The sequence below is a fragment of the Drosophila pseudoobscura genome, chromosome X (assembly GCF_009870125.1).
Source record: "Drosophila pseudoobscura strain MV-25-SWS-2005 chromosome X, UCI_Dpse_MV25, whole genome shotgun sequence".
NCBI classification, from domain to species: Eukaryota; Metazoa; Arthropoda; class Insecta; order Diptera; family Drosophilidae; genus Drosophila; species Drosophila pseudoobscura.
The window spans coordinates 21032727-21048938 of record NC_046683.1 but is presented as its reverse complement, the minus strand read 5'-3'; the positions used below and the strand labels follow the sequence as shown (position 1 = coordinate 21048938).

Sequence of the window (16212 nt, the reverse complement as noted above, 5' to 3'; positions counted from 1 at the left end):
AGTGGATTATTATGCGAGGTATCAAATGCCCCAAAGGAAGGCAGCGAAAATGGATCGATGCATACAGGAAAGAGCAGATGCCGACCACAATGCGATCATGAATCGTGTTCTGTAATTTCGAAGAACTTGCAGTATATTATGGGGGAAATCGTTGAAATAAGATAGAATTTCAGGTTTCTTTTTTTTCGGGTAATAGCATTAGGGTCGTACTTTTCCAGACATTACGCTTGTGGTTCCAAGTGGCTGCACAGTACGAGTTTCGGCTCTCGATCAAGTACGGGCCCTACCTTTGCAGGGCATATGGAAATTTGCTAAAGCTCTACAGGGTGTTGGCTGGTTGGAAGTAGCAAAAAGTTGAAAGAAGTCCACTCAACTGGACTAAACTTATTTGTCTTTCATATAGGAGTATTTATACATTCCTACAACCATGTATGTATGTATGTATGTTTGCTTGTGTTTGGGTTTTGCCTGTCGCTTTCTGTGGCCCTGTCTGTCTCTCAGTGTACGTTTGTGTGTGTGTGTGTATGTGTGTGATGTTAAGCAAATACAGTTATACTAGTTGTACAATTGTACCCCATACCCCATACCCCGCACCACATTCCACATTCCACATTCCATTATCACGTCCACCCACCCACAAGCGCCGCGAGAAGTAACTTTTGCTGACCATGACAACGACCACATTGACCAGAAACGTACACAGGACGTCTGTGGCACTAGGAGGCGTGGCACGTGGGGGTGGGGCTGGGGGGGAGCGGCCGGTGCGTTGAGGAAGGGGTGGTGGTGGTGGTGGCGGGTAGGATGGCGAAGGGAGAGGAAAGAGAGTGGGAGGAAGATGAAGATGACTTTGTTGTGGAGTGGGAAATGAGCACGTTCCATTCGATGGTCAGATGTCATTTCCCCCACACAGCAGATCCCCCTGAGCCACAGCATACACCCCTATGTACTATATACATACATACATTCCTTCGTTCATTTTCCTTCTACGATTCGTCCCAACCATGTGTTTGCTTAATTTTGCTTACTTTGAAGCCAAACCTCTCCTTGTTCCCATTCTCTTCGGGCATTCCCAAGAGTGTAATTTTAAATGTCAGCAACAATAAGCACACACAACAGAGCACAACACAACACACAAGAAATATGTGTGCACACATGTGCATGTATGCATGGGTGTCTGTGTGTGTGTGTGGCTCCGACTTCGACATTTCACTTTGGCCACAAACAAAACTGATTTGCTTAAAGTTTCCTTGTTTCGAATAAAACAATAAACGGGACCAAAAAACCAAAACAAATCTACGCCAAGCCAAACGAATATATTTCCATGGCAGTCCAGAACGGAGCCTGGAGAGAATGGAGTCTGTAAAAAAATTGAAGTTAAGTGAAGTGACCCAATGTGAGGTCGAGGTTGAGGTTAAGGGAGGTTAAGGTAAGAAAACGGCAGACAAGAAGCTCACTTGATCAGCAGGCAAAACAAATAAAAGCCAGGGAATGCGCCCTCGGCTTTAAACAATCACAAATTAAATTAAATCACTTTGTGGGACGAGCATCCCTCTCAACCCGAGCCCAAGCCATGGCCATAGCCATAGCCAGAGCTCAGTAAATCATTTCGATGGCATTGAAGCACTGTATTGCTGTATTGCTGCACTGCAATTAAAAGTCCAAAAGAGGGCCAGAATCTCCTCAGGCACTTCAACGTTTGCTCCAGTGGCCCTCACCTCGGTGCAGGTTTCACATGCACTAGCCGTCATTTTGTTCGACAACAAAGTAATTTTTAACCACATTACCTTCCCACCCTCCGTGTATGTGGTGCGTGTGTGTGTGTGTGTGTGTGTGTGTGGGTGGGAGGGGGTATAGGGTTAAATGTACATACCAAAATCAATAGAATATTATCATCATTAGGCAGCTAATTCAATTTTCCAGGCCACAGACTGCAACGAAGTGGAAATGCACTGACCGAACGGGTGCCGTGCCCACAGTGCCCACAGTGCACGTGCGATCCACACTCAGTGGGGAAATTCGACTGTTTTACATGGGATATCGAGTACGTTGAACATTTTCCTCGTATGGCATTTGCATGGAGGTCGAATGGGATTTCTGTTGGGAGAGATATGTAGCTGATTAAAGGATGGACCCATACAATGCCACAGGCCACACGGGGGAACGCTATATCACAGGAAATATTTATTTGCACTCAATCTGCATCCAAGGGCCTGTATGACAAAAGAAATTAAACACCCTTGCTGAATTATAGGATGACAAAACAAATTTCAGTAGTTGAATAGTTTTCCACCATCCTCCACTGAGGATTTCCAATGAATAGGAGCCACCTCGTCGCAGAGTAAAAGGGTTTTAGGTAAGGGTGTGACTCTTACGAGTGTTGGGCCAGTCGACAGATCTTACTCGAGATCTAGGGCACAAGAGAGACATGGATGGGAGAGGAATGTGTTTAAGCTCCCACAAAAGGCACCCGCAGCCGGCGACAGGATATGATTATAGGGTGAGACGGAAAGGGATAGGCAAGTGGTGGAAAGCCACCATGGTCTTGGGCGACAGATAGGACACGTATCTAATAAAACGACTTGCACACGTCCCCATCGTCCGCCCATCGCCCGCCCATCGTCCGCCCATCGTCCTGTTCCCATTTCGGCCTTCACTAATGTGCTGGCTTCGATCCGAGCTAGCAGACTCGCAAATATTTGCCCACTGCTTTTGTGAGCTCATTAAATTTCGTCAATGCAAATATGTGTCAATGGCATGGTGGAGCCATGACTGGAGCCCAGTGGTGGAGCAGAAAGCTGCCCATTTTAATGCAACACGTTGGTCCCCACGTTGCAGGTGGTGTGAGATGGGGCGTGGGACGTGGGGCGTGGGGCAAACGACAGCCGGCATATGCACTTCCGGGCACATTTCCTGTTGCAAGTTCTCGTTCTCGTTCTCGTGCTCCTCCTCGTCCTCGTCCTCGTGGCCCTTGTGAATTTATTACGTGCAAATGTAAATAGCGGCACGTGCAGGGCGACTGTCCTTTCTCTGTCCTCTCCAGCCATGTTCTGTTCTGTCCTGCAGCAGGTCCTAGTCCTGTGAATCCTGCAGAGGAACCAGAGCCAGCAACAAAATGCTGCTCCTCTTTGACTTCCTGTTGCTAACTGTTAACTGCTCCTTCTTTATCCACTCCACGTCTCTGGAAAAATAAATGTTGTCCTCGCCAAACAAAGGGGAGGCAAGTCGCTGTCCCAGGCACCAGGCAGCCTTCTGCTTTCCTATAGCTCCCTTCTCCCATCCGCGCCGGGAGATGTAAGCCCTTTGTCAATAGATTATGCATCTACAAGACACCAGATACGATGTAGCCGCATTTGTATTATTTATTTGGCCATGTGCAACCAGCATACTGACTGACAAGCGGATTCAAGTGCAATTTTGAGGGGGTAACAGCGTACAAATTGGCAGCGAATGATCGACTGATGGAGAAGGCGTGTAGAGTTTGAGCCATACAGTGAGAGGCCAATAGGAAAATAGCCAACAATATGACGTTCTCTGACCGATGATGGTAGCGAGCGATGGTATTATTTGGGTGAAGAATATATAAAAAAATATTATGAAAACATTGAGAAGATTGCATCGACGTCTCACTAGAGAGGTATCACATGAAAGTTGTGTAAGTCTTTCAAAGTTACAATTTGGTACGACTAAAATCCATTCCCAAGTATTTTCTAATATTAAAAACCGTTAGCCAGTTTCAAGCGACAGGCGGTGCTATGAAGATTCAGGTAGTTTATCTGCTTGAAGTAGGTACGGCAGTGGACGCACTGATACGGCCAGTTGTGGTGTCCGTTGGCGCGTTGGTGTGAGCGCAGATTGGTGCTGCGGGAGGGGATACCAGACAACATTAGATTCCCATACATTTACCCTTGAAGTTACTCGAATACTAACCGATTGGCGAATTCCATGAGGCATTTTTCCTCGGGGCAGACAAACGAAGCCACGGCCCTGCTCCTTCCCGTGCCGCTGTAGAGGAGCTGCCCTACCTGCTGTTCGGTGCACTGTGGAGCATTGGCCGGAGCGTACTTATTCTCATTGGATCTGAGGCATCTATTTGTTTTGGTCACCATTTGGATGTAGCCTATTTTGGCACCGTCCTTGCCCTTTTCCGGGTGTCGCCTCGGCATCCCCATTTTCCAGATGGTGTGGCTAAACTCGGTCCCCTCATTGATGGGCTGAAGGGCCATCAGCTGGCCCGCTGTTTCCTCCAACGCGCGCCTCGTTACGATGGGTATATCATCGCTACTGAGCCAGTTGTTGTTCGGGACCCCACTGCCGTAGTGGAAGGTAAAATTCGACAAGCGATTTGATACACGTTCGCTGCTCCACGTTTTGGTTCCCATCGGCTCTGGTCTTGGCATTTGTGCCGTGTTGGGTACAGTGCGGCAATTGGCTGCGAAAAGTTTGGTTTCAACTACGCGTTTCATGTACCAGAAACAGCCTCACCTTCATAGCGCTCGGAGGAGCGGTCACGCTTGCCGTAGCGATTCGACAAGAAGCTGCGGAAAATGTTCGGCATGGCGAAAAGCAAACAACACAACCTTAAAACTGAGAAAAAAGCTACGTAGTGTTGGAAACCACAAAAACAAAAGCCACCATCTCGCAACGATTCAGTGCCAAATGCAGCCCTGCATGGAGCCAAGTCATCGAACGAACACCTTTGCATCCACATTGTACTAATTGAGTTCGCTCAAAGCCAGACTTGCTCATGGATATCTAAGTCTATCCATAATCGAGGCCGGCTTGTTTGTGAACGCCGGGATTTAATATATCCTAGGTGGCAGCCCCCTAGTGCTGCCACCCTTGTACACTTTCCACAGCTGATATTTGATTCAAAATGGACGGCGAGTGCAAATAAGCATATTCCATAGCAATTTGTAATGATGTATTTATAAACAAATATTAATTGCAGTTGATTGGGGTATTTTCACAGTCGACTGGGCCACAATCGACTGCTGCACCGCAGCCACGTAAAACACTTCAAGCGGTTTCTTCTTCGTTTCTTTAAAAGATCTATGGATCATGCATCTTCCTCCTTGAATAAAAACATCCCCGACCTGATCCTCGATAGACCTGATCCTTCATAGCAAAAACATATTTTTTTAAACTTAACATCGAAAAGAATCAATTTGAAAACAATTAACAGCTACCTTGCGGTGTGGCCGTAGCCGCGTGTCGGTTACGTCACACACTGCCAACGGCATACTAAACTACTTTTAAAGGGCGCGCAATTGTATGGAATCCCAGCAGTACTGGGAACTAGTTCGGAGGTGGTGATTTCACCACTCCCTAACAGACCAAGGGTACTTTCTTTACTAACCCTTAACAATGCTTTTCATCATTTCCATTTTTACCCGCAATGTCGTACGACATGGGGACCAGCGACACCACATCGTTTACCCCCGAACTAGTGATATGGGTACTCGTCTAGTAGCTAGTGAAATGAGTACCCATGTAGTAGCTAGTGAAATGGGTACCCATGTAGTAGCTAGTGAAATGGGTACCCATGTAGTAGCTAGTGAAATGGGTACCCATGAAGTAGGTTATCAATCTTCATTTAATTTCATATTTAAATTTTTATTGTATTATATACATATTTCATTTAAGTTTTTAAATTTACTAATTAAGGTCTGCTGTTCGCGGTGGTACTGTTTTTGAAAAAACGTTTTTTTTGCAGCTGTAGGGCTTTCCTAATCTGGACTTCAGCTGATCCAGTATCTACAGTTATGGCATCTATAAATATAAAATACATATATAATAGGAATACAAAAAAACAAAAAAGCATATAAGCTTACCGATCAAAACTCTAAAGAAGTTCTTTAAATTTTTCAGTGTCACTTTCCATTTGTTTTATTTTCGTCGATTGTCTCTCCTATTTCGCGGCCTTCAACTTTTTCTATTTCACTGCACGACACTGTTTCTCCGCTAGCACGATTATGTTTGGCTGCATGTTTGTCTTATATTTCTTTATTGAGCCTACGCAAATGCCGTTTGCTATACATTTGCTTTGAATAACTGTTTAAAATTGAATAATTATAATCACTTGGACAGCCGCACTGATTTGCACAAACGCCAAACGCGAAGAACATTCTAGCAATGAAATTACCGAAAACAGAAAAGGGAAAGGAGAAGAGCAGATCAGCATCATTTTTAGCTACCTGCTCTCTTCATTTTCCTCTCATGCTTTTTCGTTTTTTCGTCTACTGGTGAGACGTTGCATCCCAACCGAACTAGTTCGGTGGCTGGTGCGCGGTGGGTTGTAGAGTATACAGAGCAACATTTTTTGTCTCTTCTTTGAGTGGTTCGGCGTTCGTTTACCATAGGGTTAGTCAGGAAAGTACCCATGTAGGAACCAGCCAAATCAGTAGTTCGGGCATGGTCAATCGCCACCGCCAGTACTAGAGGGATGTATGTATGTATGTGTGTGTGCGTGTATGATGGATATACATAGCAAATTCGCAGAATCTTGTGGGAAAGACATGTACATAATTCGAATTTTGCTCTGATTCCTTCCCTTGACTTGGAGTATTCTAGGGTATTAACACTTTTCTAAGAAGCTTGCCACCGAGACATCAAGACAACAGTACTTTTAAATACCCTCATGCAACATACGAACGTAATAAACTGATATTTTTATGTATGTCCTTGAGATGTTTCATAATTGAATTAGAATATGTATGGGTATTGTCTATGAGAGTATTCAAGGTGCGACACGCATCTACAGTTTTTCTTTGAACATTCCCGTCGGAAAGCGCGCGATTGACAAGTGATTTGAAATATATGTAAAACTAATTCCATATGTATATATATGTACATACATATGTATGCATATTTATTTTAGTGTATATATTTTGGTTCATAGATCGTATATTTAAATATATCATTATTTTAGTTAAAGTCAAACAAAGGGATAAACAAAGAAGTCGAGAACCGACGGACTTTAAATAATATTTTTATAATTTATATCAACCCGTCTAAAATAAGGATATAAATGCGTAATTATATTATTGTAATATTTAATATTTTTTAGTATAAATCAAACAAATAACAGCTTTTATTTTATTTCCCGCACCCCCTGCCCGTCCTTCGTTTATTTTGTGGCGGTAGGTGAGTTCATCAAATGACCCAAAACAAGGACCAATAGGTTCGAAACATATTCAGTGTGTACTAACGCATGCAAAGATGTTCTTTCTGCGTTCTGAGACGAAGTTTCTGGGGAGCTCCATCATGGTATGCCCTGGCACATCTATACATACATATGTATATCTACTGTATGGTTAGTGGTGTCATCTTGACGACAACAATATCTATTGGGGCTTCGGCAAAAAATATCGATTGCGTATTGAATTTGAATTATGGACTTTTGTTGCTAGACTTTTCCACTAAAATAGGTCCATTCGTATTGTTAAAAGCGGTGATCTCGTTTACTTTGCAGACGATTTGCTATGCGAGCCAAGAATTTCAACAATTCATGAGTTGAAACTATTAAAACTAATTGGACAATGTTGTCCGTACATCTTCCTTGCGTTTACAGAATATTCAACCAGATAAGTCTGCACATAAAGTCATGCCAGTAGGAACTACGTCAGTCTTATGATGGCGATTCTGGTAGACAAGAAAATCAGCGAGCCTATCGATTCCGTCGATTCCGGAAACTGCAAGCTGAACGTTAAACCCGCTCAGACATTTACATTTGCTTTCACATCCAGCAAGCCCTCGCAACGGAATCAAACCAAGCTGGCGCAACTCCGGATAGGAAAAGCAGGAGGATTCGGAGGATTCGGAGGAGGAGGAGGAGGAGGAATCGGAGCTCGAGGAGGCCTAAGAGGCCATTGGCTATCGCTTCTGGTACTGATGCTGTGCAATTGCGTTGGTAAGTATATGAGAGGCACGGAGGCAGAGGGCCGGTTCCGCTAGACGTCATTCTGCTTGTTTGCTGGACAAATTCGAGCTAGATATTTGTTTTTGTTAACAATTTGTGTACAATTACTTAATTCTCAATTCATTATGAAGTTACCCCGTCAATTGAATTGTACTCCAGTGGGGCAGCCAGTCTGCTTTCGAATTCGAACTGTTTATATGTACATATGTACATCAGATGAAAAAACTCCTTTGGCTTAGGGATAGCGTAAGTGCGACGACGAGCTAGTGGAACCGGGCTATAAGACCGAGTTTGGGCGCCCAAGCGTTTGGGCAAATAGCGATAACATTGTTGATCGTTCAGTGTGGAACGTACCGTTTTTGCTTTGCTTTGCACACACAAAACCATATCGATAACCGTCCTATCTTTGCTTGAGTTGCCCTGCCAGATCGATAGCGACTCAAACTCCAGCTTTCTGCAACAAGCATCGCTATCGATCGCTATCGATCGATTCGTTTAGCTTAAACTTATTGATTTGCCAATCGTTTGCAGGCCATGCCGCTCGTTCCCAACACAAACACACCCACATAGATATGCCTACTCAAATACACACACACCGACACACACACCGACACACACACCGACACACACACACACAGAACTGAGAAACACATACAGCCATTTGTAAATTTGTTTGAAATTGCGTTAATTGTTCAATCAATGTTTTCTCTTCATGGAAATGTCAATTGAAATGAAGATTTTACCGTTTCAAACCAAATCTCCTCAGTGGGCGCCTTCGAGCCGGACTTTGTCATCCCGCTGGAGAACGTGACCATCGCCCAGGGCCGGGACGCGACATTCACGTGCGTGGTGAACAATCTGGGTGGTCATCGGGTGAGTGGCGACGGTGCAACGGTCCCCGCCAAGGTATGTATCGGTTTCAGGCGCAGCGTTGAATGAGTTTCTGTTTTCAGTTCCAGTTTCAGTTTCGGTTCTCTCAGTATCTATATATCTCTATTATCTCTCTTACCTCTCTCTCTCTGTCTATCTCTCTTGAGTTGGTCCCCTTTCATTTGTCTCATTTCAAGTGCACAATATTTGAGATTTAAGAGTTTTAACGATTTCAAAACCAAACAAATACGAACATAATAACGAAATCAAACTGCACAACAACTATCGCAATTATGTAACTAGCCCTTAAGCGCACCTCTACTACTCTACTACTCTACTACCTACCTACCCCTATACCAGTAAACATACATACATACATGAACAAATGCACACTTACCCATATAGATAGTTAATTACAAGTATAGCTGCCATAGCACCATACAATATCTAAGATATATATTCATACCTACTGCATATACATACATACATATGGATATGTATGTATATGCATATATAGAGCACTCTACTCTGCATATTTAACGCACCAACGCACAGCAGCAGCAGCAACAACAACAACTACTATAGCAACAACAAAAGAATCAAACAAAAACAAAAACAATAATGGTGGGGAGAAATAAAGCACATTACCAACAGATCACAGGCAAACAGAGCGGAATGGGGCCGAAATAAATTTAAATAAACAGCGCGCAATTTGTGCGAGACGAGGCGAGGTTAAAACGAAAACGAAACCGAAAAACGAATAGCTTATTGTTTTTATCATCGTATTATATTATTATTAGCACTCACATTTAATTTATAACACTCACAGAGAGGGTCTGAGTCCCGGGCCAGGCCCAGAGAGTGTGCACACTCTGGTCGCCACCCGAGAGGCAGCCGCGATGAGCGTCCACTGTGTGAAGGAATTTAAGCGATAAAAGAGCATCGCATTGCATCACAAAAAAGACCTGTAAGCGATTGTTGTTAACAACAATAAACAATCGACAATCGACAGTCGACAGTCGACAGCCGACAGCCGACAATCGTTAAAAAATAAAACACAAAAATGTATGCAAAATAGCCATTATATGCCGAACAGCCCCCCAAGGGTTCGATGGGTAGGATGATAGCGCGCCAGCAAATAGACAATGAAAACAAATTAAGTCATTTCATCAACAAGAATTTAATCGCTTTAAAGCGCGTAATCCGTTTTGCTTTTTTCCGTTCGTTCTAAGCGTTCAACAGCTCCATAGTTTAAATTTACTGTTCAAACTCCCACATATCCGCACTGTGCAGAACTGGCAGTCGTCATATTTGCTTGACAGCTGCTTTGCAGCTGACAGCTAAAATCGGTGTAGAAATTGAAGAAGTTCCTTGGAAGACCATTAGGCGGTGCTTCCTTCTAGTCCCATGAAGCTCGAGGGGCATGCCAAAAAGTCATCAATAAAAAATGATTAAATGTGATAGGTTCTCAAACTACAAAACGGCTACAAAGACAAGGCTGCACCGGATGAAAAAACTGCCTCCAAAGAAGCAACTGGTGACCACACTGATGTCCAACGAGCTCCAAGATGACTCCGACAGCACGGACATCGAGCTCGCATCGAGATCGCATGCTGCTGAGCAAGATTGTAGTAAATAGCAATTGGACGGGGCTGTCATTTAGGACTTAGAGGCCGTCCCTTCCAGGAAGACCAACAGTGGAAGTGCTATGTCGGAGCTTCCACAAATGCATATGCAGATCCACGCCTGCAAGGCCCTGGCGAAAACCTTAAGGTTGTGGTGGAAGATGTCTGCAAGACGGTCGGCCATACGGACAGACGAGTGTCTGTTCGACACCGGACCCGATGGGTCGATGATGCCAATTGAATCACCACTAAAGCTCCTGAAGCCTCTGGAATGGGGGGGATATCATTGAATAATACATCATGAAGTGCACATGATGCCAATCTATCGCTTCTTTATTGATTAGGCAGTTCAGATCGAAATATTGTCAGCCGAAATGTTCGAAGTGTAACCAAAATGCCGGTTACCGCTATTCCGCTTGCCATTTTGGGACCGTTTGGCTCTCTTTCCTTTCCTTGTTTTTTTGCATTCGTTGGATGCGTTTTGTTGGAGCTTTCGTCAGAGCTGTTTTTCTGTCTCTCCCCTCCGTTTGTTTGCGTTGCACGTCAAAGAGTGTTAATCAACGAAATGGCCTCATAAATAAAAACGCCATTTCGTATAAATCCTTCGATGTTTCAATCAAACAAAAGCAACGGGACAGCGGTGCAGCCATTCAGCGGCACAACGGAATGAAAGGGGAGAGCAGGAGGGAGGATGTCATTTTATTTAAGCAACAAATAAATATATAAACTGTGGCGAACAGAACAAAACAAATGGCACTGGAGTGGACAAGGCCGGACCAACTAACATCGAAGATCCAGGATACCCCCAAATTGACTCTGTCGATACAATGGGATCTTCTGAGTGGTAAACATGGAAATTCCAACAAAGAAATTCCAATTTTGAGCTACAGGAATTCAGGCAGCGACTGTTTCCATCTGTTTCCATTGGCTGGAATTGCTGGAATGCTGCAGCACTTCACGCAAAACGGCTGCACATGCTTCAGCCAAACTTACATAGCACATACATCCATGTATATGGTTGGACACATGTACATACATATGTATGTACATACATATCTATCGGCTCTGGCCTCCGCTAGATATGCTTAATTAAAGATTTCTTTCGCAGCCAAGGTTTGGATGCAGGAGCATTCGCGACCTTTGTTTCTGCTGCCGCACTGGCTCTGGCTCTGGCTCTCCGTCTCCGTCTGCCTCTGGTCCTGTCTGTTGTTCATCCATTTGTTTAACAACTTTGCCAGCAACAGCGGTGAACAATGAGGACAGCCGCAGCACCAGCAGCAGCAACAACGGGGACAACATTAACAATACGAGTAGCAACAACAAACAGTCGCATAATCGTTGCATTGTTATACCCTACCAGAGGGCACTATAATGTTTATTTCAAAAGCAGAGAAGGCAGCGTCTCTATCCCCAAATACGTCCGTCCGATGTCACAGCCACGATCGATCGAAAATTAATTTCCCATGAGCGAGGCGTTTTTCCCTCTGAAGAGGTGAATTCAGTTTCTTTTCATTTGAATTCAACCAAAATTTGAAAGTCGCAGCATAGTTTGTATATGCAAACTTCAAGTCGGATCACTATCCTCGAATTACATAAAGAAGATAATCAAAATCCAATGAATATGTATTTATACAGAAATTTATAGTTTCCATTAGCAGCCCATCCACATTTGGCCGTTCATTTGCCGTTCAATTCAGAGAAAGCCGTACAATTTCCCACATAAAATTCTTATTACATCCACTCGTTGCATTATTCAACATATCTTTCCATACGTAATCGTTAAAATTGCAGAATCTGCTGCTTCCGCTCGCTTATGAGAAATTAGTACAGGGAATCACTGTACAGTCCTTAAGGTCACTCGATGAATGTGCCCTGCCCTAATGGGCTCTATAGGAACCAGGATTATAGCAAAACCGAAAATCCGGTCTGAAAGAATATCAAAAACTTCGGCGTCCGAAGATAGATTCTTGTCTTCTTTTTATTTCTCTCTTTCTCTCTCTCTCCCTATCTCCATCTCTCTGTATATCTCTGGTTACTATCGTTTAATTCGTTATTTTCGTGTTACTTTTCCTTCCCTTCGCCTCTTTTATATGGCATTCTTGTTTTCTTATTTTAGTCCATTTCGTTGGTATTTCCTTTTTCGGTTAGTATAATACTTGAAAAATAAACCCGAAAAAAGATTAATAAAAATAAATTCAAGCGCACCGAGTTCAAACCGAAACAAACTTTGCACCATTTTCGTATAACTATGAATCTATGTATGTAAATGTGTAAATGTGTAAGTGTACATGTGTATATTGCCATGTGTATGTGTGTGTGTGTGTGTGTGTGTGCTTTTACGTAGTCCTGTTCTCTATATGTAGTAGTAGTACTCTGTGTGTGTAACTGTAGACTTACTTTATGACATTTGCTCGGTTTATTTGCATTTACATTTGAAAATTTTTTACAATCCCCTTTACATTTCTCTGTTTTTTTGGGGCCGCCTTTTCTGTTTGCCCCGATTTTCGTCACAATCCGTTTGAGCCTTTGTTTGATCCCCCCTCGTTCCACCCCACCCCCTGGCTGGGTCCTGGATGGCCCCATCGCATTCATGCATTACTCAATAAATTTGCTTTATTGAGTAAATAAATAAAGAGAGCCAGCGGAATCCTCCACCAACATCAAAGAGACGGACGGACACACTACTGTCCGTGGGTATTTATTTTCTGTGGCAGAGCCGCTGCCACCCGATCCCGATCCCGATCCCGCTCCTCCTTTTCCCTCCTATTGACACACGAACGAACGGGTGGGGATTGGGGGTGGAGGTGTGGATGGGGCCGGGGCTCTGTATGGGGATGGCACTGTATTGGCTCTCCTACTTATTGGCTTGGGCTGCGCGGCACTCGATATGAACCAGCAAATAGTCGGTGGATTTCAGCCGACGGAGACGCAAGACAACAAGGAGCTAATGTCAAATATTCAAATAATTCCCACCATTCGTTCCACCATTTTTATTGGCTAGTTATCAATCAACTGTTGTAAAAGTCAATCAAATCTAAGCCGATTCCAGCCGGTCCGAAAAGATACCAGCCCAGCCCGCCCCGCCGGGCAGCTAGATAGTATTCTGTCCAGCATCCAATATGCACACAGCTTTGGAAGTGGCTCAAATATGCATAAAGTGCAGCGCATGAGCGAGCTCCTCTCTTCTTCCACGCGATTACAGTGCCTCCGCTTTGTTCCCCATTCCCATCTACCATCTCCCATCCCCTGCTCCCCTGCTTCCCTGCTCCCCTGCTCGCTGTCAGCAGCAGATTGCGAAACCCATTTTGGACCGTAGAAAAGCTGCTTAAGCCTATTAACTAAAACTCGGAGACCAGGCTTAGTCTGCACATCATAATGCTAATTAAAACTACGTATGCGAGAAAAAGTACGTACATATATGCAGGCACAGGGAAGGAACAACGACCAAGGACCAAGGACGCAGGACCTGGGGCCAAGGAGCAAAAGAGTTGGATGGAACTGCGTCTCTCGGGGATAAGCTGATGTGTCAAAGAGATGCTTTCGGTTGCTTCGGCTGCCACGCCCTGTACACGCGATGTATATCTTCTCCTCCTAACATCCCCCTCCCCATCCCCCATCACAGCCCATCTTTTCCCCAGTTACTGTACTTCTTTTCTAATTGTGCATGCCATGTTAATGCCAACTGATTAGCCGCTTCAGAACGCACCGCCAACTGCACCCATTATTCATGACTTTTTCTTTTAATTCCGTTTCGTTTCGTTTCGTTCGTTCCGTTCGTATTCTATCTCTCTGTGTGTGTGTTCGCCCAGCTGTTGCACGCACGCACAAGTCTCCGGATTGGGGCAGTTGCATTGCGCGGGTGCGACACTTGCTTTTCATCTACTGAACAGCCGCTGGATTAATTAGGAAAAATATTACAAATTTCCATGTCGTGTTTTATTGCAGATTAATGTGATCTATAAAATAAAGTAAGCTCGAAGAAGATCGACAGCATTCGATTTCTCTTATCATTTAAATAGTAGCAAATATCCATTTATCTGAGTCTGGTTGCTATAGTATTCTATTTACGCACTTGAAGACCCCAAATTGAGACTTTAAAAATTCTATTTAAAGATCATTGTGCGCGTTCAGCAACATAGCCGGATCAGGGATCAATGATGGATTTCTTACGATAGTGCTGATAAAGGCACACGATTAGTGATTTTGATGCATAAATTCATGCATATTTTGAATATAGTACGATCCAATTTCTTGATGCATGATGCAACTCGATTATACAAAGCCAGAATACCACAAAATAACGAATCCAATTTGATGTGATTGTTTTTTGGTGCGAGTCGAGGCCAATATCGATAGGTTCTGATCCGATGGGGCTCACCAGCAGTTAAAACATGAAAGATGACAACTGATACATGATTCATGATACACGATACATTGTGCTGGTGAAATTCATCCAAGTAGATGTACAAAGAAGTATTTAGGAACTGCTATATGAAGGAAGATGATCTGCAAAATATTGACATGCAAGATTTGAGTTATTTTTCATAGTCGCATTGGGCTCCAAATGAATTGTTTTTAATCCAGGCGGTAAGAAGAGGGGTGGGTAAGCGTCATACCCGCATTACCTCATTCACAGCAGTTTGCAACCTCTGAGCGACCTCTCCATTGTGTGTCACGTTTGTTTTATTCTTTGTGGATTCCTTTTGGTTGTACCCTCCCTGAAAAAAAGAGAAATCCCAAAATAGAAGATGGGAAATGAATGCCAGCGAAAGCAGAGCATAAGCTAAAAATGTTAACTAATTGTCGAATGTTTCTTCTCTCCACACAAACACACTGACACACACACACACACACACACACACACAACCAACGCACACAAAAACCATTCACCAAATGGCCAACAACGATGGACGCCAAAAACCGCAAACCCAATTCCACTAATTGCACTTGAAATATCCCTTTTCATATCCCCAAATACCAACAACAACCAATCTGACTCTAACAATCTGCACTCAAACCCAAAAACCGACTAAAATCCCTCGAAAAAACAAAAAAAAAAACCAAACAAAAAACTTGCAAAAACTTTGCGGCAACAACAACAACAACAACAACAACAACACCAACGACGTCTGATGCCACTGCTGCTTCTGTTGCAACAAAATGGAAATGGCGTCAAATTGCGCTGGCATCTGACGATGACAACAACAAAATCCAACAACAACGGACCCCAAACTGACTATCAACACTATCGCCTGCGCCTTTGAATCCATTGTCAACGACACTGACACCAATGCCTAACTTTCTGCCACCCCTCAACCCCCAAACCCCCAAACCCCCAACCCACACACCCACTCTACCCTGACCGACGCCCTTTTCCACTGTCGGTGGCGTTGGCGGTGGCGGTGGCACAAACTAAATTCTAATACATCCGCAAATCGATTTCAATGGTCTCTGATCTGGTTTGTGCGGTTGGTTCCCGCCTGGGATCGAACGGAATCCTCACGAAACGGAAACGATACGAAACGAAACGCAACGCAACGCTATCTAACGAACCAATACCAATACATATCACCAATGGTATTGATATTGTTTATAATGATGATGACGACAATGACAATGGCAATGAGCGACATTAACTAAATATGACGACGTTTGTCCCATCAACATCAACATCGAACTTTTTCCATATGTGATGGGACTGCTGTTGTGTTGTGGGGGCTATCAAACTGCAATTTCGAAACATCTGGCGTGCAAAACGCTGGCCCACACAAACACCAACACCAACACCAACACTAACAC

At 43.9% G+C, this 16212-nt stretch overlaps 2 protein-coding genes across 5 annotated transcripts in view; one reads left to right on the top strand and one right to left on the bottom strand.

Moving 5' to 3' along the window:
- DIP-beta (Dpr-interacting protein beta) overlaps positions 1-16212 on the top strand; it is a 48496-nt gene that overhangs the window by 18204 nt on the left and 14080 nt on the right. The window contains exons 2-3 of one of the 4 annotated variants that reach the window (XM_033383095.1): positions 7571-7909; positions 8685-8791. In XM_033383095.1, the coding sequence (XP_033238986.1) occupies positions 7630-7909; positions 8685-8791 (387 nt within the window). In that variant the 5' untranslated portion in view covers positions 7571-7629. Of the gene's footprint in view, positions 1-7570; positions 7910-8654; positions 8825-16212 lie in introns of all 4 variants that reach the window. The other 3 variants (XM_033383093.1, XM_033383094.1, XM_002133399.3) reach the window with 3 other exon arrangements.
- On the bottom strand, positions 3523-4775 carry LOC6901895 (uncharacterized). The gene is made up of 3 exons (XM_002133394.3): positions 4483-4775; positions 3928-4429; positions 3523-3858 (listed from the first exon to the last, which is right to left on the bottom strand). The coding sequence occupies exons 1-3, from the start codon at positions 4706-4708 to the stop codon at positions 3714-3716; spliced, it is 873 nt and encodes a 290-aa protein (XP_002133430.3). The 5' UTR covers positions 4709-4775; the 3' UTR covers positions 3523-3713.

What these genes read in the sequence shown, in the direction of transcription:
- LOC6901895 (XM_002133394.3), bottom strand. Translation starts at nt 4,708, where the DNA reads ATGTGGATGCAAAGGTGTTCGTTCGATGACTTGGCTCCATGCAGGGCT. An exon ending in CTCCTCCGAGCGCTATGAAG is followed by an intron (nt 4,430 to 4,482) that starts GTGAGGCTGTTT and finishes AACTTTTCGCAG; the next exon opens with CCAATTGCCGCACTGTACCC. An exon ending in CTCATGGAATTCGCCAATCG is followed by an intron (nt 3,859 to 3,927) that starts GTTAGTATTCGA and finishes CCCCTCCCGCAG; the next exon opens with CACCAATCTGCGCTCACACC.